At 39.2% G+C, this 22,097-nt stretch overlaps 1 protein-coding gene across 2 annotated transcripts in view; it reads right to left on the reverse strand.

Moving 5' to 3' along the window:
* Positions 1-22,097, reverse strand: part of ESR1 (estrogen receptor 1) — a 245,146-nt gene that overhangs the window by 46,346 nt on the left and 176,703 nt on the right. For both annotated transcript variants that reach the window (XM_019638905.1, XM_019638906.1), the window contains exon 5: positions 11,622-11,760. In XM_019638905.1, the coding sequence (XP_019494450.1) occupies positions 11,622-11,760 (139 nt within the window). The remainder of the gene's footprint in view (positions 1-11,621; positions 11,761-22,097) is intronic.

Raw genomic sequence — 22,097 nt, forward strand, 5'->3', positions numbered from 1 at the left:
TCTCTCTCTCTCTCTCTCTCTCTCTCTCTCTCTCTCTCTCTCTCTCTCTCTCTCTCTCTCTCTCTCTCTCTCTCTCTCTCTCTCTCTCTCCCCTAAATATTTCCAAGGCTTCAGGCCACAGTTACATGTAGAATGTATATCTTTAGTCCAACAACATAACACTAAACTGGGCCAATGCCATTGCTCTAATTTACCAGAAACTTCCCTAGGAAACTAAAGTAGGAATAGAAGTATAATCTTACCATTTCATCGGTGATTGGCACTACAACATAGTCTTCGGGAAACAACTGATAGACAAAGCTTGAACCCATTTCTGTGCTTTTAGAAAAACACTTTTATCCTTTCTTACCCCACCCACCGTATTCCCAAAGACTTCATGCTGCACCCTGACCACCCCACCCCCGCCCCCCGCAGGCCTCAATGATGGTTAAAATTGATTCAGAACCACAGTAAGCAGGGTTTCTCCCAACAGTCTGGAGAGCTCCAGTCTGTAGAAAGCTAATGAAGCTCTTGAAGCAGCAAGCTCCTCTTCCACCCACACTTTATTGAAATGCTTTTGAGTCTTATTGTGTTGCAATTACATAGTATAGCAAACTCAACCAACATCTATTTCAAGGATTGGGCCCATGACTCTTACTAAAACATTTCAATTCCATTTTCCTGAACATACAATCTATAAATGCATCTGTGAGGGCCCTCCACAAGTATTTCCATTTCACTTTTCAGAAAACTTAAAGCGATGTATGTTCCTGACATAGCTGATGATGGATGTAAAGGGGATGCCATTGTGAGCTGTTTAAGTTGTTCTCTCTTTCCTTACCATATTTTCAGTGTAATATTTGGCTCATACAAAAGAATTTTGATAACCTATATGTACTTTATAAAGCATAATTTTAAAGTGCTCACTTTTCTAGCAACTTACCTTCTTTTTATTTTCTTTATAAAAGTTTTTAATTTGAGAGATCAAGTTTTTTGTGCTTTAAGACATAATTCCTGACACTGAAATACAGATTTTTTTTCTACATTTTCTTATAAAAGCTTTAGATGTGTCTTTTAATAGATTCCTTCATTCACTTGGAATTAATTTTTTCACATGCTATGACATGAGATCAGATTTCATCTTTTTTTTCTATGTAGATAACCAGTTGTCTCAGAACCATTAATGTAATGTTCTTTCTTTCCCTCGCAGTCTCAGTACTCTCTCTACCATAGGCCAGTGGTTCATACATGTCAGTTTCTGAACTCATTTTTCTATCTCATTAGCCTATATGCCTATTTCCTTGTAACTTAATTACCTTATAACATAATTACTAGAGTTCTTTACCTGGTCTGCATACCTTAATTTCAGTCTTCAGAAACATTGGACTATACTTGGTCTTTGCCTCTACTATAGTACATGGAATAATCTCACTTTTACAGTTATCTATAACAGAGCGCACTTTTAGGCAGAATAAATGTGTATTATGAGTAGATTTATGCTAGCATGAAAATGTCTAGAGTAAATGAGTTTATAAATGCAAGTGTAAACCAGGGATTGACTTTTACTTAGCATCCAGTACAGTTGATACACAGAAATAGAAAGGATCATTAGAAACTACTATGAATAATTACAAGCCAACAAATTGGACAGCCTAGAAGAAATGAATAGATTCCTAGAAATGCACAACCTACCAAGACTGAATTATGAAGAAAAGAAAATCTAAGCAAACCAATTATAGTAAGGAGATTGCAACAGTAATAAAAAATATCCCGACAAAGAAGAGCCCAGGATCAGACAACTTCACTGGCAAATTCTAGCAAGTGTTTTAAAAAAAAAAGAATGTCAACCCTTTACAAACCCTTCTAAACAAAATGGAAGAGGAAGGAACTCTTCAAAAGTCATTTTATAAGACCAGATTTAGCCTAATAACAAAACCAGACAAAGACACTGCAAAAAAAAATTATGGGCCAATATCCCTGATGAACATAGATACAAAAGCACTCAACATAATATTAGCAAACGGGATTCAACAATACATGAAAAAGATCACATACCATGATCAAGCTGGATTTATTCCAGGGATGCAAGGATAGTTCAACATTCACAAATCAACCAATATGATAAACCACATTAACAAGATGAAGGATAAAAACCATATGATTATCTTAATATAGAGAGAAAAGGCATTTGACAAGATTCCACATCCATTTATGATAAAACTCTCAACAGAGAAAACGTACCTCAACATAATAAAGGCCCCATATGACAAGCACACAGCTAACATCATACTCAATAGTGAAAAGATAAAAGCTTTCCCTCTAAGATCAGGAACAAAACAAGGATGCCCACTCTCACCACTTTTATTCAGCATTATTGGAAGTCCTAGCCAGAGAAACTAGGCAACAAAAAGAAATAAAAGGTATACAAATTGGAAAGGAAGAAATACTGTTACTATTTGCAGATAACGTATTATATACAGAAAGCCCTAAAGACTCACCAAAAAACTTAGAACTAATAAACAAATTCTGTAAAATTGCAGTATAAAATAATATACAAAAAGCAGTTGAGTTTTCATACACAGATAAAAAACTATCAGAAAGAGACATTAAGGAAACAATCCCATTTACAATTGCATTAAAAGAATAAAATACTTAGGAATAAATTTAACCAAGGAGGTGAAAGACTTATACACTAAAAACTGTAAGATATTGATAAAAGAAATTTTAAAAGACACAAATAAATGGAAATGTAATTCATGCTTATGGATTAGAATCATTAATATTATTAAAATTTCTATATTACTCAAAGCAATCTACAGATTCAATGCAATCCTTATCAAAATTCCAATGGCATTTTTCCGAGAAATAGAACAAACAATGCTAAAATTTCTTTGGAACCACTAAAGACCCTAAACAGCCAAAGCAATCCTGAGAAAGAGGAGCAAAGCTGGAAGCATCATGCTCCCCAAGTTCAAACTGTATTACAAAGCTATAGTCATCAAAAACCCTGTAGTATTGGCACAAAAACAGACACATAAGCCAATGGAACAGAATAGAGAGCCCAGAAAGGAACATATATATTCAATTAATTTATGAGCCAAGGATATATACAATAGGAAAAGAACAGTCTCTTTAATAAATGGTGTTGGGAAAACTGGGCAACTACAAATTATACACCTGAGATAGGGGTTAATAGTCAAAATGTATAAAGAACTCACACAACTCAATAGCAAAAAAACAAAAACAAAAAACAAAAAAAAACCCAAAAAAACTTTCTAATAAAAAAAAAAAAGAAAGAAAAAATGGGCAGAGGACCTGAATAGACACTTTTCCAAAGAAGACATAGAGCTAGCCAATTGGTAGATGTAAAGGTGCTCAATATCATTAATGATCAGGGAAATGCAAATCAAAACCACGAGATATCACCACACATGTGTCAGAATGGCTATTATCAAAAAGACAAGAAATACAAGATTTGGTGAGGATGTGGAGAAAAGGGAACCCTTGTGCGCTGTTGGTGGACTGTCAATTGGTGCAGCCAACATGGAAAATAGTATGGGGATTCCTCAAAAAACTAAAAACACCACATGATCCAGCAATTCCACTTCTGGGTATTTACCCAAAGAAAACAAAAACACTAATTCAAAAAGATGTATGCATCCCCCTGTTCATTATAACATTATTTACATTAGCCAAGACATGAAAACAACTTAAGTGTCTATTAAGAAACGAATGAAGAAATTGTGGTATATCCTAGATACAATGGAATATTATTCAGCCACAAATAAGGAATTCCTGCCATTTGCAACAACATGGATCGACCTTGAGGGCATTATGTTAAGTGAAATAAGTCAGACAGAGCAAGACACATACCACATGATCTTACTTATATGTGGAATCTGAAAACAAAACAAAATGAATAAATACAGAGAACAGATTGGTGATTGCCAGAGGTGGGAGCTGGGATAGCGGTGGTGTTAGGGCTAAATGCATGAAGGTGGTCAAAAGATACAAACTTCTAATTATAAAATAAATATGTCCTGAGGATATAAAGTACAGAATGGTGACCGTACTTAATAATACCTTATTATATATTTCAAAATTACTAAGAGAGTAGATCTTAAAAGTTCTTATCACAAGAAAAAAAATTGTAACTACTTTTGGTGATGAATGTTTTTTTTTAAAGATTTTTTTTTTATTGGGTAATTGGGGGGATGGGAACAGTGCTGGGGAATTAGGGGAAGGGGAACAGACAAGTTGCTGTCGTTTTGTTCTTCAATCTAGTTGTGGAGGATGCTGCTTCACTGGCCCAAGTTGGCACCATCATTGCGCTCTTCCCTGGCGAGGCAGATCAGTCGCCGGCTTCTGGACGGCCGCTCACTGCGGCTGCTGGCCGCTCACGCTGGCTGCTGGCTACATACGGTAGCCCATGGCAACCCACTGCCACAGGGACTGCAGCCTATGCCGTCGCCAGCAACTCACGGCAGCCCAGCTCCAGGTTGAGCTGTTGTTCAGCATCTTAGCTGTAGAGGGCAGTGTCACTGGCCCTCATATGTGGGATCCGAACCGGGGCCCTCTGGCATCCCAAGCGAGTTCTTAACCATCGCGCCACTCGGCCGGCCCTTGGTGACGAATGTTTAGACTTATTGTGGTGATTAGGTACATATATTGAATCATTATATTGTTCCCCTGAAACTAACACAATGTTATATGTCCATCAAATTTCAATTTAAAAAAGAAAGTGATAGAGAAAGAGATAAACTAGACACGAACGATGTAGGGTGCCATGCAGGCCTTCTTATAATGGCTTCCTTTTTCTTGAATTCATATGAATAGTAATATGACTTTATCATTAGACAGTAAATTCCCTGAGGACAGGTCTGCCCCTTACACACCTCTTCCTTCCTATCTCCAGCATCACGCGGAGCCCTAGAGATATGGAGGTGCTCAATAAATAACTATGAGTGGACTTAGACTGAATGCTAACTAGCACAGGCTTGAAGTTGGCCATCTCCCTTTATCTTTGGACTTGAATGGCACTTACTCAAACCAATGAGGATCTTCCCAGGGCCGACCGTGGACAGGCAGTTATAATGAAAGCAGGTATGAGAGGTGGGTTACTTGATTTTCCCTGTATAATATGTGTGACTTACATGAAATTAAGCTACTTTAGAATTAAACTGTCAAAAATATTACTTTGATTATGTTTTAAATCAATTAAGCTGATGGTTCATTGTTAATAAGATAGGACAAACACAAAAATAATGAGGTATATAAAAATGTAAGAAAAGTCAAATCAACCTCCTATGCAGGCTTAATTCTTTGATTGGAATTATGCCTTTTCCTCTGGAGCGATTTCACATTGAGTGGATCCTTACTGTTTACAAGCTTATTCCTCTTGAGGAGTTAGAGACTTGTGGCTTAGGAAACTTTATAATATAATGCTACCTAATTGCTTTTGTTTTTAAAGAGAAACTTTGGTTTGGTTTTCTACCTTTTCCGACAGAACCCCTATAAGCACTTTCAGGATTGATGGTCTTGTTGGTCAAATTGACTTTCCCTGAAACTCTAATGTGTGTGTGTGTGTGTGTGTGTGTGTGTGTGTGTGTGTGTGTGTGTGTTTAATATCTTCATTGAGATGTAATTCACATATCACATAATTGGCCCATTTAAATATATATATATATATATATATATTGCAATTGGTTTTTAGTCCAATAGATATTTTGATTCATTTTCAATCAATGACAGCAGTAATAATGAGAGTTTGGCCAATTTCTCCATCTTTTGGCCTGTTTTTCTCTTCTATGGTTTATAGTTTCATATTCCCAAGATGGGTCGGAATGCTAAATCAAAGGCTTTTAAGAATTAATCAATAGGCATCTCATCTGCTGTTGAGTAGTTGAGAGCTCAGAATTAGAAAGAATCAACTGGTAAAACTTTGCTACCCATGTTCTCCCTACAATGGATGAAATATACAAAGTACAGAAGAGAACCCAGCACATGGCCATACACATTAAAGAAGTTAAACAAATGTTGGCTTCTTTTCTTTTCTTTTTTCATCCATTTCTATAAGATAGAGTGAAAAAAAGTTACAAAACAAGTTCTTGAGATATGAGTGGGGCAAACCAAAGCACTTCTGGAAAGTTATGGACAAAATCCAGCAAAGCTATTGGAATAACTAAACTGTCTCCTGCCCAGGACTGACTTTGGCAGTAGGAAGATCACTCACTCCCCCGACACCTGCTCCCCCAGCTACTGAGATGCTCCCCTTCAGTGTAGCACACATTTTTCAAAGGGGAGAAACCAGAACAGGGACTATAAAGGGAAGTCTTCCGCTTCATGCCTGAGAAATCTTTGGATGGATTACATTCTGAATTTGACTTACTTCAGAACTCTATTTTTTTACTCTTCCAAGTGAAAAAATCTGCAAAGAATTTACATCAAGTTTTACACAGAAAAAAAAGTCAATTTACACAGGAAAAAAAAATGTCAATAAAAAAAAGCAAATAGAAGTGTTGTTGGACACATTGTTTTATTTGCATTTTTTTTTGTTTTTCCTGAAATATTTACTATAAATAACTTAAAATGAGAATGCTTTCCTCCAGAAAATGATGGTGTTTTTTTTTTTCAATTTGAAATGAATTTATCATCTGAAAATGGTCTGGTATTTAGTAGAAGAGGCAAAATGTGCCTTGGGTGTTTCTCTCTTAAGGGAGATAACTTACTCCTCTTCCACGCCTACAAGTAAAAGAACTTCCTGTTGTTCAGTGTTACTTCCTACAGGCAGAGCACCCTGATGCAGGGACGATGGAAGTTAGAGCAACATCCCTCTGGCCAGGCTCTAGGTAGAGGTAATATTCTGCTTGCATTAAGTAAGAACTGCTTTTCAAGTGGATGAATAGTTTTGTTTTTGTTGTTTCTTTCTTTTTTTCTCTCTGAGAGTGAATCTGAGTCAAAAGAGAGTGTTTTGGCTTTACTGAGAAATCCACAAATATTTTTCAGAATTTGTTAGCATGGATGGTGCCTGCAAAACAGAATTAGCCTCTTGGAAACTGAATAGTCTTACTGAACAGGCAATTTACAGTTTCCTCTAATATTACATGTGCCTTCCAGCGATAGCCAACTTCACTCCTGCAAAAACACAGACCCCACGAGGAACAATCTAAGTTGAACACTTTTGCTTCTGTTCTTTGTCTATATTTTTCCAGGGTGAGCACTCAAGCGGGACTAAACGAAGAGGTGAATTCGGAGTTGACACAGAGGACATATTTTGTGTTTTCTGGTGCCAAAACACACCAAAGGATTAGGTGCTAGAATGGAAAATGAGTTTTCTCCACTTCCTGATTACTTTCACAGGCCTTCTTATTATCTTTAACTTTCCTCTTGTAAAATACACACACACACACACACACACACACTCTAAGGGAAATTACCAGGTTCTTTATTTATACCTTATAGTAACCTTTATTTCCTGGCTTTTACAGGAAGAGATGACTACATTAAGCTCTTGAAACTCACTGCTGCAGGATACGGGGAAGAACTGGACATTGTGGGTAAGCTAAGCACAGCAAGGATGAAATTAGTTATACACTACCAGAATCAAGATATCATGGTTGTCCTCAGGGAATAAATCAGGCAATAACTCTTTTTAAATGGACACAAGACAGAAAATGTGTCCTGTGGTCACAAAGCTGGCATGGCAACCCAATAGGTTTTTAATGTTCCTGTAATCGCTAAACCCCACCTGCCAAAAATCCCTGTAATTTGAGTAATTACAAGGAAAGACTGGGGGTAAATCCTATCTTCCTGATAGCCCTGGAAGGCACCAATGCCTGGATTTGCAAGGGTTTGTGAGAACAGGACATCATTATGATTAAGCGGAAACAAACCCCTGTCTCCAGGTAGCAATTTAGGTAATCCATGAGTGACAGGACTGCTTGACCTCTGGCTTTCTCTTCTCTCTATTTCTATGCAGATGCAAGCAGCCTATGGAGGTGACTGACTTTTCAAAGGTAGTGTCACTAAGCCTGAGATAAAATAAAAATGATAACGCTAACACTCCTCTTCTGCTTACCAGCTCTCAGTCAAACATTTAGCTTTGAAACTTATGGATGTCTACATTTTATTACAATTTTAAAAAAGTGTTTCCTATGTACAATATGATGGGGAAAAGCAACAGAGAGATGAGGGTGACTTAGGCTAATCAGAGAGCTGAATGTTATCAAGGGGCTGCCAGCCTGTGAGGCAAAAACATAAACAATGTTCTCAGTTATCACTCAAAAGCCACCTTCCAGATGTAGAAAATATCAAACAGGCTGCTGATCACAATATGTTTACTGTTGTGCAGATGTCAATGTCATCAAAAGCAGTTATCCTCTAATACCAAGAGGGTAATTTGATCATCTGAAATTTCATATTTAGGTGCATGTTGATAATTAGACTTTGTATATTGGAAGTGACAAAAAGATGAACAAGGCCTGGTTCCTGCCCACAAGGAGGTAACGGGCTGGTGAGGAAGACAAGACATACAATTATAACTTACTTATGGCAGAATGAGACTAAGAGAAGTACAAACCAAACAATGAGAACTTAGACAAAGGCAAGGTTCCTTTCTGCCTAAAGAGGAAAGAGTTTGAAGGGAAGTTTGATGGAAGCGTGATATCTGAAATGAGCCTTAAAAGAATGGATCAGATTCAGACAGGGAATCCTAAAGGGAGAGGGTCTTCCAGTAGCCGTGGAAGAAACACTTGCCGTATAAAGTTACATTCATGGCACTCAGCTGAATTCAGTGCCCAGGTGTCTTGAGGCTAGACAGAACTCCCAGGTTCTCCTAATCCCAGAACTCCCTTTTGAACCCACTGGCCATCCTCATTGACATCATTTGACTGGCTCTGCCGATATTTGTCTTTGTGACACTTGCCTAAATAGGAGTTCACAATTATCAAGATAAGAAGTCTAGATAGGACCTTCTAAAGAATGGAGAGAGCCAATGAAAGCTAAATCAGAAAGCAGCACAATCACAGCTTCGAAAGAAATCTCTGGCAGCACTGTGGGGAACTGACTGAAGGAAAGAAGGACAGCCGAGAAAGAGGGACAGTAGTGGAGAGGCAGTAATCTGGGGAAGGAACACCAAAAACCTGTGCTGGGCCGAGGCATGGAGACGGGGAGGTATAGAGTTCAGAAACAGTTCAGAAATGACTTGATAGTAACTGGGTAATCTGGTGGGGGGGGGGAGGGAAAGCGCGATCCACAGTGATTTTCAACTTTACAGCTTCAGTGTCTGGGTAAATGTCCATGTCACTGACGTAGAGAAGAGAAAAGGAACAAGCTTAATAAGAAAGACAATGTATTCAGTGAGGAATTTGGAGTCTTAGAGGAGTTGTCCTCAACCACAGGCAGTTTAGTACCTTCCCTCCCACCACACACAGGGGACATTTAGAAATGTCTGGAGACATGCTGGGTTGTCACCAGTGGGGAGGAGGGGTGCTGTGAGCATCTAGTAAGTAGGGTTCAGGGATGCTGCTGAACATTTTAAAATGTACAGGACAGCCCCCCACAAGAAAGGATGACCCAACCAACAATGTCAACAGTGCAGAAGCTGAGAAATCCCAGTCTAGAGGAAGTAGGAACTTGAAATCTGGAGTTTTAGAAAGTAGGAATGGAGAGCGATGAGAACTTTTACTCACTCATACTGCAGTGAGAGATATGGGAGGAAATTAACCACAGTGAGATTCTGTGGAGAAGAAAGAGAAACAGGTGGCTGATGAAATCCTAGGCCAAACAAGTTCAATGGGGTGAGGTAATGTCACACACCTGTTCATATTTAAAATGCAATGACTTGATGACTGTTCTCAGAAAGAACGTGCCCAGGAAGATAGATATGGATGAGACGGCAAGTCATGGAGATCCATTCAGTTATGAACATCCAAAGCCCTAAACATTAAAAACACATCCTAATGTGAAGCAAGCAAACATGTCTGTGGTCTGAGATGTAAGGTTTGCATCTGCAAATCTGGTATAACTCAGTCACAGAACCACACGACTGTAACACAGGAGGGATTTTTAAAAAGAAGAAGAAGAAAAGGAGAGGAGGGGGAGACAGGTGGAAAGAGAAAACTAAAGGAGGAAAGCAAAGGAAAACAGAGGAGAAAAGATATGGAAGGGGGAAAAACGACAAGATCAGAGAAGAGAAGAGCAGGAGAGGAGAGGGGAGGGGAGGGGAGGGAGGCAGCACTGGACAGACATCCTCGGAAAGGCTGACAGACTTCGATGCGAGGCAGTTCTAAGGAACAAGGCTAGCGGCCATCCTCAGTGATTTGGTGAAACTGATATGGGAATATATTCCATGGACAGCAAAATCTGCCTGTTGAACAACATCATCACTGTTTTTCAAAAGCCATAGTAAACACAAATGACAAAACAGGAGTGGACACTTGTAATCATTCTCCAGTGCTTAAGAACATTTTGCTGTAATTCTGCTCCAGGGGCCTTGGCAGGTGTATGAAAGCCGAGGGTGGCCCAGGAGATGGGGAGGTAGTGTGGCTCTCCGATATGAAGGAATGTGCAGTGAGGCAGCCATGGGCTGCCGCGCAGACGCAAAATGGGTTAGCAGGAAACAATGAGAAGGTGGTCCTTTCCCATTCTGATTGTCATACCACAAAGACACGATATGCCTGGAAACAAAGGACTGTAGCAGCATACCAAAGGAGGCATTGCTGAACAGGAAAGAGGGAAGAACCTATGTACAGGACAGGAGGCAACATGTGTGTGTCAGAGCCAAACAGATCTTGCATTCCAACCCTGGCTCCAATGTGAGCTAGCTTGATGCTCTTTGCAAGTAGCAGAATGTCTCTGAAACTTACTCCTTTTCTGGTAAAATGTGAATGGTAAGCTTCCTAGGAGTGCTGTGATAATTAAATGAGACCATGTATACGAAGCATGTAGCACAGCAGATGGGGAGTGGGGACGTCGTCCATGGTAGCTGCTGTTGAATAATGTCTAAGTCATGACTAAAAAAGAAAGAACGATGGGACTCACATTCCTAGTCAACCCTAGTAGAAGGTGGTAAATAAGGTAGCACATTTGAATAGTGAAATCCTCATTATCTAAAATAAGCAAGTAACTTTTATGAATTCATAGAACTGGAAGTGGCCTTCAGAGCCCTGGTCAAATTTCCTCATTTACTGATGGGAAAATTAGAGAAGGAAACACCAAGGCTACTGTGGTTTGCAAGTACATAAGCCAACCAAAAAAATTTTTAATTAAAGGGTGATATTTATCATTTCTTTTCTACAACACCAAGTTAGACAATTAGTCCATAGTTACATGAATAACCACACATATACATATGAACGGGTATTTTCACAGTGAAAATTCTGGACATGGTATAAGCACATATATGAAGATACACACCTATTTCAGAGATAATAGTGCTAACCTGGGGAGATGCCTAGTAGAAAGTTATTCGTAGACTTCCGTGAACTCAACTGGTCTGTATCACCCAAATTCACTCATTTGTAGAGTGAACATACCTGATAAAGTTCTCGGAAGCTTCATGGAGTGCTGAATAAAAGAGCTTTGGGAATAAGCCAGGGATTATAAAGGATGCGCACCCTCCAACCTGCAGCCAGGTCACTCACCTGTCCAGGAGCAAGTTGGGAGCAAACAGGAGTTTCCCGGGGTGCTCCATGGAGCGCCAGACGAGCCCAATCATGAGGATCTCCATCCAGGCACACTCCAGGAGGTGTACCTGGTCGTGGAGGTTCAGATCCACAAAGCCTGAAATAAGACAAGAAAAACTCTGCTGACTTAAAATAAAAAGTAGTCATTACCAGTAGAAGAAATGCAACCAGGGATTTGAACTGCTATTTTCGATTAGATGAAATAATGGGTAATAGAAGCAATTGATAGTAACTATTTTTAAACCTAGCTATACCAATGAACTTCAATGTGGCATGAAGTTCTTGGTACCTTCATGTCTCACCTACAGAACTTTACTAACTTATGCATCCCACTTAGCTTTCTAGAAAATTCTGTACTTTAATAGTGTGAAAACTTGTATTTTTTTTCTTACTTAGGCATTTCTAATAGCCCTATGTGACGATTAATATTTATTTCTGTCTCAATTGAGGATATTAAAGGGCAAGAAATTTAAATTACGTGCCTTAAATCAAATAGGAATTAGAGCACAAGCAGGACGAAAGTCACTAAATTTCTATTCCTTTGCTTCATCACTGAGCCATGCTTCTTTTTTTCACATGTATAAAAAAACACTAATGAAATAACATATGTAAATAAATCACTTAAGGGAGAATGAGTGACATTATGGTTACTTCTGGCAATAAACACTAAAATGTGCCCTTGTTTTCGAATGGCTTATTGGGAGATTAAAGTCTTTTCCAATCATCGCTGACAATATGGTGGTGCTGAATAATAATAGCAACAATAATAATGAGGAGAAAAAGAAGAACAATTTACTGAGCCCTTATTATGGGTTAGAAGCAATGCTAAGGCCTCCCTGTACACAATTTCTTTTGTTTTATTAATACAATATTTCTAAGAGGTAGGAACTGATGGGGATACCATTTACAGATAAGGAAACAGATGTTCAGAGAGCTTATGTGGTTGTTAAGGTCAGAGATAGGAATACAATCTCCGGAAGCTGTGCCCTTGACCACAATTGAGACTGCCTCGTATGAGCTGCAATTAATTATAGACTTTGGATCAATGGACCAAATATATCCAACCACACAAATTAGTATATGCCAGAATGACAGACAAATTAAATTAACAAGATGTCTATAAAGCGTGCTGCTTTCCAAACCAGTTCCCTGTTCTTTCTCCCTGAGGTACCTGATCAGAGCCCATGTCTTTCCTTGCCCTCTCCCGGCCTTCAACCCTTTGTTCTCTCTTATCCATGAGGCTCACTCTAGGGATCCCATTTTTCTTTGTCGTCTTCTTCATTTTCTCTTACTAGTATTATACTTTTATTAGCTATCTATACTTGTTTTTATTAAAAAGACAAAAGAAATTGATTTTCCTTAAGCGGTCAAGATTTGAGAGCTTGCCTACTGGATGTTTATTTTGGGGGGCCTTGGAGTTATCACAGGATCAGCATTAAACAATTAGCTCATCGTTTCTTACATACTTCAGTGCCAGCTGTCCATAACACCACCGAAGGGTGGATGAGCCACATGGAGAAACACATGTACTATGAGCTCACGAGAGACTCAGGGTCCGTGCCCCATCTAGACATCATCCATAACCAAGCCTCAATTCTATTTATTTATTTATTTATTTATTTATTTATTTATTTATTTATTGTTAGTTTCAGGTGTACAGAACAATGCAATAGTTACCCTTTTCACCCTCACAAAGTAACAACCCCCCACCCCCCATCCACTGCTCAATTCTATTTTTGAAGCAATGCTAAAATCTCTCCTCTCCCTATATTCCCAATGTTACCATATTAATTCAATTCCCAAGAGTCTCTCAACTTTTCGTCGGACTTCTTTAACTCAGAATAATTATTTTGAGACTTTCCTATGTTCTTGCATATCTAAGAAGTTGATTCTCTTAATATTTAAGAGTAAGATGGCTGGATCATATAATGAGTGTATATTTAACATTTTAAGAAACTGCCAAACTATTTTCAAAAGTGATTGTCCTGTTTACATTCCCACCAGCAATAGATGAGAGCACCAGTTGCTCCACATCCTCACAGATACTTGGTGTAGTCATATTTTTTTCAATTTTAGACATTCTAGTACGTGTACAGAAGTACCACTCGGACACTGTGGTTTTGATTTGCATTTCCCTCATGACTCATGATGTTGAGCCTCTTTCCATGTGCTTCAAACACATTGTTATCTTACATCCTCATTAACTATGCATGTACCTGTAAATCCTGCTAGACTGTGGACTCATTAGAAGCACAAGCACGTTTCTATCAAATTCTGTTTTTTCAAAGTCCAAATTGATTGCACTTTCTGCTCCATCACTCAGCCATTCCAAGGCCCTAAACAGTGCAAGTGTCTTCCCATTGAAAAGAGTGGGTTTTGCTCACATAAAGCAGGATTTGCAACTGAAGAGGAAGTGGGCAGCTTTGTTCATTAAAAAAAAAAAACTAAAGGATTACAAAACAGTGATTGGAAGATGAGTCATCTTTTGTCAAGCAGAAAAGAATTTCCAACTACTAATACAATGGCTTCTAAGACTAGGTTGTGCACTTCTTTTTGATACCAGTGATAGGTCAATATACAAAGTCCCCTTTGGGCCAAATGATTTATCATTTCAAACCCATGTCTTCCAATTGGTTCCCTTTAGCTCCTTTTATAACTTTTTTTTTAAAGATTTTTATTGGGGAATTGGGGGGATGGGAACAGTGCTGGGGAATTGGGGAAAGGGGAACAGACAAGTTGCTGTCGTTTTGTTCTTCAATCTAGTTGTGGAGGATGTTGCTTCACTGGCCCAAGTTGGCACCATCATTGCGCTCTTCCCAGGCGAGGCACATCAGTCGCCGGCTTCTGGACGGCCGCTCACTGCGGCTGCTGGCCGCTCACGCTGGCTGCTGGCCGCTCACGCTGGCTGCTGGCCACACACGGTAGCCCATGGCAATCCACTGCCACAGGGACTGCAGCCCACGCCGTCGCCGGCGACTCACGGCAGCCCAGCTCCAGGTTGAGCTGTTGTTCAGCATCTTAGCTGTAGAGGGCAGTGTCACTGGCCCTCATATGTGGGATCCGAACCGGGGCCCTCTGGCATCCCAAGCGAGTTCTTAACCATCGCGCCACTCGGCCGGCCCTCCTTTTATAACTTTTAACTCTCCATTTGCAAGCCCACTGTTCACTAATACCTATAGACTTGAGAAGGTGTGTGTGTGTGGGTGGGGGGCATGGTTTCATTTATTAATTTATCAAATATCTACTCATGATGACTCCAAAGAGGAATACAGTAATCTTCTCTTATCTAAGGGGGTACTAAACCCTATGTATACCATGTTTTTTCCTGTACATACATACCTACAATAAAGTTTAATTTATAAATTTGGCATAGTAAGAGATTAGCAACAACTAATAATAAAGTAGAATAATTGTAACAATTAAAAAAAACCCACAGTGATTGGGTTTCAAGCCTCCTGAGGAGCAAAAGGAGCACATAACTCTACGACCTGCAGTGATTTGCCTCTTGAGCTCACTGGGTCAAAATGGACTAGCCTCGCTCTGGAAGAAGCGTTGCCAGGCAGTGGGAGCTCCCCTCACTCAGTACCCAGTGCCTCATGGGATTAACCACTCCAGTGCACAGTGCTTATAAGGAAAGCTCTCAGGGAAGTTTGAATTCTCTCAGATTTCTCCCCAATCTTTTGAGTGAAGTCTCCTAACAGCAATGTAAATTTACCCTGTAACTTAAACTTGCTTTCTGAAATGTTAACATTCAAAAATGAGATCCTTTCTTTCATGAATGAAATTCACTGTTTTATGTAGGGAAAACATGTAATCACGTGATAATGTCACCATGGTAAACCCTACACCATGTCATTCAATACCCTTTGTCAACCTCGAATAATCACACAGGATGAGATTGGGGACATCTCTTGAGAGAACGGCAGCTGGCCATATGACCAATTGATTTTGGGAAACCAAAGAAGCACTTTCTGGTGGCAACCTTAACTATTAACCTGAATCATACTTTTTAATTCTCATTTCAAACCTTGAGTGCTATTTAAGTCTGACAGTGTTAGTGGGCTTTCAGGAGCCTGAGAGCTCACCATAACCATTTGTACCACAAATCTAGTGATTATGAAATCTGTCTGAAGTAGGTCTGTTAGTAATAGCTTGCAGTCTGAGTCCAGCAGAATTGCTGGGTCCTTCTGTTGAAATGATGTAGATCTCTCAAAAAGAAAGAGTCTAATTATCTTTCCCATCTGTGCATATTGCTTGCAGGCAAGGGTTATTGTATGGCTTGCACAGTGTCCTCTGCAAATTCCTGGGGCAGGGTCATGGGGAGTGTGCAAAGAAGACCATCGATTAACCGTCTCAATGAAGGTAAGGGTTACTGAGTAAGTTATTAGATGGAATGTCTCCTTTCTTCCACTATACTGATCTCAGTATTATTTTAGCCACATAGGAGCTAAAGGCCCTTTTGGTGCAGAATAAATGTCCATTAATAATCTCAATTCAAAACTAATTGGAGGAAAATAATGCACTAAATCCCAAATAAAACTATACTGTGCTAACTGTCAACATCAAGTTTCAACCTCCTGACTTATTTTCTTTATAAACAGGGAGAATGATCTTAGATGTAATTTCAACTGGATCTGCTATAACTTAGAAGCATTCACCGATGCCTTTCCTGAACACTTGAAGTGTTGCCAATATGAAGATGGGAGCTAGCAGCACGTATGGGACATGAATGGAAGCATCAGCGACAGTTGACACAGTGAGAGGTAACTCAGCCCCCCATCAACTGGGGACTCCCATCTTAGTGACAGTGACAAGTGGGCCTGTGGAACCCACACTAGTGGGACAGAACACATACCTAAAAGGTTGTAGCAATAGTTGATTGAAAACAAATGAAATCAGATACAAGGAGATCTTATTTTATAAAATAAAATTTTAAATGAAAGTGAACATGGGTCTTTTTCTCCAGTCTACATTCCTAGGACTACTAATAGAATATCTAGAAATAGAATATACTGGAAACAGACAGAAATGCCTCAAGTCCTACTCTATATCTCCTGCATGAGCAGGTATCTAATGAAGTTGAGGGGGGCATCTTTCATAGAAAAAGACCCTCTCTGTACATACAACCACTCATTATTTTCAGCCTCATCACCTAGGAAAGACATTTCTCCTTCTTTCCTCCATTATATAGTAACTGTTTTTCCTCCAAGATTTTTAACTAAGCTTTGACTACGAAAGGAGCTCACGGCATGTCTTTCCTCCTCCCTTGGGCCCCACGAGACTCTAAGCCCTCTTCCCCACTCTGCTAGGGACTGTCATACAAATTGCTCAATTTGCCTTGGTACAGAGGAGATCCTTAAAACCTCACTCTCTCTGCCTGGGTTTGGCAAGGCTCTTAGAAACAATGTTGAAAAGTGTACAGAGATCCTTAGGCAAAGTGACTACTATAATATAAATGTGTGTAAAGTTCTGCACTGCTGTGGAGTAAAAGATAAACCAGAGTAGCTCTTTAGTAAAAACATGAGAAAAAATAAGTGCTATGGTAATGATATTTCTTAGTTGTATGGGATACAATCTCCAGAGATGCAAAGTAGAAATCCTGTAAAACAAAAAAGCAACTTTTCCCAGGGAGTGCTATCTACAAAGCTAGGAGCCAGGTGGTTGGTTCCCTTAGTAAATCCACTGGAAAAAAAATATTACTTTCCTGACCTTCAAAAAAATTAATCATCATCTGTCATATGATGACCCCAATGTTCTCCAAAATGTCAGTTATGAAATTGCCATTGCATTTATTCTGTATTTCCTTAATTCAATGGAGGAAGATTTAAATAATTCTGCTCTTTTCCCTTGATAGGAAAGGAAGGAAAGAAGGAAGGAAGGAAGGAAGGAAGGAAGGAAGGAAGGAAGGAAGGAAGGAAGGAAGGAAGGAAGGAAGGAAGGAAGGAAGGAAGGAAGGAAGGAAGGAAGGAAGGAAAGAGAGAGAGGGAGAAGGAGAGAGAGAAATATGGAAGGAGGGAATGGGGAGGAAGGAAGGAAGGAAGATGAGATTATAGCATAGCATCAGTTACAAACTGAACCAAACTTGGGATTTCTGGGAGGAAGCCTATAGAACAGATAATGTCAGAAGAACCCAGAACCTAGTTCAAATGCTAAGCAGTTTTCTTGTCCTCCATTTTTTAATTTGTTTCCTTTTTCTCCAGAAAATAGGAACTTAATGCCATACTCTGGACCATGTACCCCATGGTGTATAGTTGAATACGACCTTGGCCCCTCCAAATAAAATCTTAGATTCTCTTTCACATGCGTACAGTCCCATTATAGAGAGACCCATTAAATCTGTGATTTCCATTCTATGATACTTTAAGGTGTCTCCAATAACATACAAGCATTGAAATATTCTTTGAGTTTAATCTATTTAAATAAATAATATCATGTACTACTCTTACCAAATATGTACCACTGTTACAAAATAAAATAAATGGTCCTAGAGTATCACTTGCTTAGAAGTATCGTGGGTCACCATGCAAGAGCACAGGCGTCCTCTCCAGCCTGCCCTGGTCACCATGCCTCTGTACATTCTGGCTTTCCTCTGCTGTAATAAAGGGAAGTGTATACAGGCTCCCTTCTGGCACAATACCAGCTAACCAAAGCTCTTAAGCAACCGCCATACCATATATCTGTCTTGCCCTACCACCCAGCTGATGCTTTCTTGAGGCTAGAATAACCCTCATCCTTAGGCCTGATTACTCGGTATTTCCAAGTTACCGCCCAAGATGGAACTTTCCGATCATCTGGAGGGTACACCACTTACACCCCCACCAATAGAATAAGGAGGATGGAAGTCATAAAAAGAACATAAACTGAAAAGTCAAATAGATGATGGCCAGTTACGTAAGCGATCTGAAAGCCCTTCCCATCTATAAAAGGCAGATGGACAGACCTACCACTTAGGGTAACTGTAAAAATCAAGCAGTCAGCAGATGTCCCAGAGTGCCAGTCACTACTCAATGAACATTAGTTCTCATCCCTAATTTACCCCCACAGGCCTGCAGCTTCTGCAAAGCACCCAGAGAAATGTTGGGTTTCAAAATATTATCGGTTTAGAACGTCACACTTAAGTCGCTCACTTTGTGTTTGCCCTAAGTCATGATGTGATGTTGTGCTTTCTGTTTACTGTTTTCTTTCTTACTTACATATAAAAATAGCCTAATAAAAGGATAAAAGGCTTCCCGGACATCAAACAGCTCTTACAAAACAACATTTTCATGATTTAAAAGTGGAGGGAACAGAGCATGTGGATTGTATTTCTCCTAAAATACATACGTGAAGAAATGAGAAAGAAAAGCACGGTCGGGGTTTATTACACTCAAAGCACTTCAAGATGTTTTGGGAGCCCAGAATGCAGCTGCATTCATGCACCCACAGGATAAGTGGTCAATGGTTTTCTAAGGAACTCAGCAGATCCCCACACTGGGCTTGTTGCTCCTTATCTGCCTTGGGAGAGAGAGAACAAAACTTGCCCAGTGGTGACTACGTGCCTTGGGAAATAAAGCCGTGTTCTCAAGCAAAAGGCTAAGCAATAAAAATCAGTGGAAAGGGAAGTGCTGAATGTGACAAATTTACTGTTTTAAAACTATGCCCCATTTAGCATAGGGGACACCCAATTAATTTGAATGAAGATTGACAAATTCAGTCTAAAGTTTTAAAAATAAACAAAGGTACTGCTTTTTAAAATTAATGGCTCATACAGCAAATACCCGTTAGTAAGATGACTGTATATTGAAACAATTACAGATGATGGAAGTCATGATAGCAATGCCAATCCTCAAGCATTGCGATCTTGACTGTGCAGCCTGACCAGGGTGCCATGTTTTGTTTGACATAATATCATGAAGACATTTATGGCAGCATTGCCAATTCCTTCAGAGCAATGCAGCAGAGCTTAACACATCTTACTCTGATTATTGTTTTTACCTATACAGATTCAAAGGTAGTGTTTCTATGGTGTATTCTATGGTGGTGTATTGTTTGCAGCAATTGCATTTCTTCCCCATTTCATTTATATAAATGGAAAAGGAAAACCAATAGAGCTTCGTGGAAAGACCTGAGGTGTTTTCTGGACGTCTTTTATAATGTATACATAAGGTATAAACTAAATGCAGAAAATTGTCTTTCCTCAAAAAAGGTCTTTGGTACAATGTGTGGTCTACTCGTTGCACACCACTCACTGCGGAAAGAAATCCAAAGACAAAACTGGTTTCAAGCTTTTTCAGCTGTTGCTTGGTTTTAACCCCCAGACCAAAACTACATTCAAGGAACCACACTCCTTATAATGTTCCTGTGAAAAACAGAAGTTTATCCAGACTTCACTTCAAAAATTTCCCAGCAGTTTTTCCCTGCTCTGGACATCAATCCACATTTATTGTGTAGTCATGATACATGCTTCTGGGTCTGTGCTGGCGTGTGTGATATACTGCGGTTATATTTTACTCACCCATCAGCATTAATCATGTTTTCACATCAACATATAAGACATAAAAAGAGTGAATAGACATAGATTCCTTCTGATTTACAGAGATAATTATACAACTTCTCAGATTGGAAACAAAAATGGAGCTATGTGAGAGAAGCACCTCAAGATTTTAAGGTTTAGAATTACAGACTGTAGCATACGTAAGATAATTACGATACAAAGAAGGAAATTATTCTTGACTTTAAATATGAACTCCATATTTCCCTTAACCTTTATTCAGTGATTTAGTTTCCCACACCCTTTTAAAGGGTTAGATATGTATCTTCTGATTTTTCAAAGGCTGGATAGATCTTAATTCTGATCACAGCATGTGTGAACTTGTGAAATGCTGACTGAATAGCTTCCTTTTAAAATTAGATCCCAGTTTTTGTAGCAGGTTAATCCGAGGCTATGTCACTGCATCTTTGGTAAGGGGGCAGGTGAAGGCACTGGCCGCATCCCTCATGTGAGAATCATTTATCTGGCCAGTTTCTCTCTAAATTTAGTATCCGGAAAATGTTGTCTTCTCCTAAAGAACTGATGTGATCCTTTTTGTTCAAAAGTCAAAACGAGTTTATGACAGATTGCACGAAGAGCTACCATCAGGAAGCACAGATATCAATACAACGTTCAAAAGCAGTGACGATTTTACCTGTTTCCTGGGAAAATTCTTGTCTTACTCCTTTTTGTGACCTCCCTTTTAACAGTACTATTGAATGACAGCACACCTCATATCAGGCTTTGCAAAGCAGATAGAGGAATAAGTCATTATACTATATATACCTGTTTTCACACAGGCATAATTATCCAATTTTTCCTCCATTTAACAATCAGTAAGTTATGCGATGACAGATAAGGAAGTAGTTTGTCAGGAAAAAGAATTAATCGCACAACTATGTCTGACTCTACAAAGAAAAAATAAGTCAAGACTTTCAGATAGGAGGATTAGACTTGGAGATTAAAAAAAAAAATGTCCCTTAGAGAAAACAAAGCAGATGGCAACTCTACCTTGTTACCAACCCCATCTGTATTACACTCAGAGCCTTGGTTTATGAAGACATGGTTGTCATGACAATAAGCATTTGAGAAGAGTTCTGGAGAAGCTGATGAATTTGAGAATGTCTCTTAGCTTCCCAATTTCCCAAGCGCAAATGCACACAAAAAGCCCACACCCCCAGCCACCACATAAACAATTCTATTACTTCTTGTATTGGCTACAATTTTTCTATATTGATATTATAAAATTTTGCACTTGCTCCAGTCAAAATCCTCCTTTACTCTGACACAGCAAGCCTGAAGGGAAACTAGTCTTTTATTTTTACTCAGCAAAGGCCATTGTATTAACTACAGCTTAATTTTGTTTTTCTTACAAGCTCAGGAAGACATCAATTTCAGCTTCAATGAGAAAGAGAAAAAAAGTAAAAGAAATTATTTTCCAGTTTCTGAGAGTAGATAGCAAACTAAAGAAGGAAAAAGATTATTAAACTATAAAGTACTTAAGGTTGTCCTTTGATGTGCTTGTCAAATGGATAGGAAGGGCAGCACTACCGAGCAAATGAGTCCCCTGTTAAAGAGCAGGGACTGGCTGAGTTTGAAAAGTCAACAAGCACTTGTACCTCGGAACATACATTTTTTTTTCTGTCCACCTAGAAGCAGACCTACAGAAACATTTCAAATACTATTGTCATCAGCCCGAGGTTTCCAGATAACTGTACGCTCCCAGTAAGCACTACAGATGTCGTCGTCAATACAAAAACAGAGAGAGAAGCAGACGATCTCCTTTTTAGAGTAAGTCCTCCAAACAAATGGACAATGTTGCTTTTCTCTTACCTCCACCCAGCTCAGGCCCCTCAATGAAAACAAAATTGGTGAGTATCTTTAGTTTTACATAGTGTTTTTTCTCTCTCTCTGTCTCTGTCTCT

This window comes from Hipposideros armiger, unplaced genomic scaffold, assembly GCF_001890085.2.
Source record: "Hipposideros armiger isolate ML-2016 unplaced genomic scaffold, ASM189008v1 scaffold_41, whole genome shotgun sequence".
Taxonomy (NCBI): Eukaryota; Metazoa; Chordata; class Mammalia; order Chiroptera; family Hipposideridae; genus Hipposideros; species Hipposideros armiger.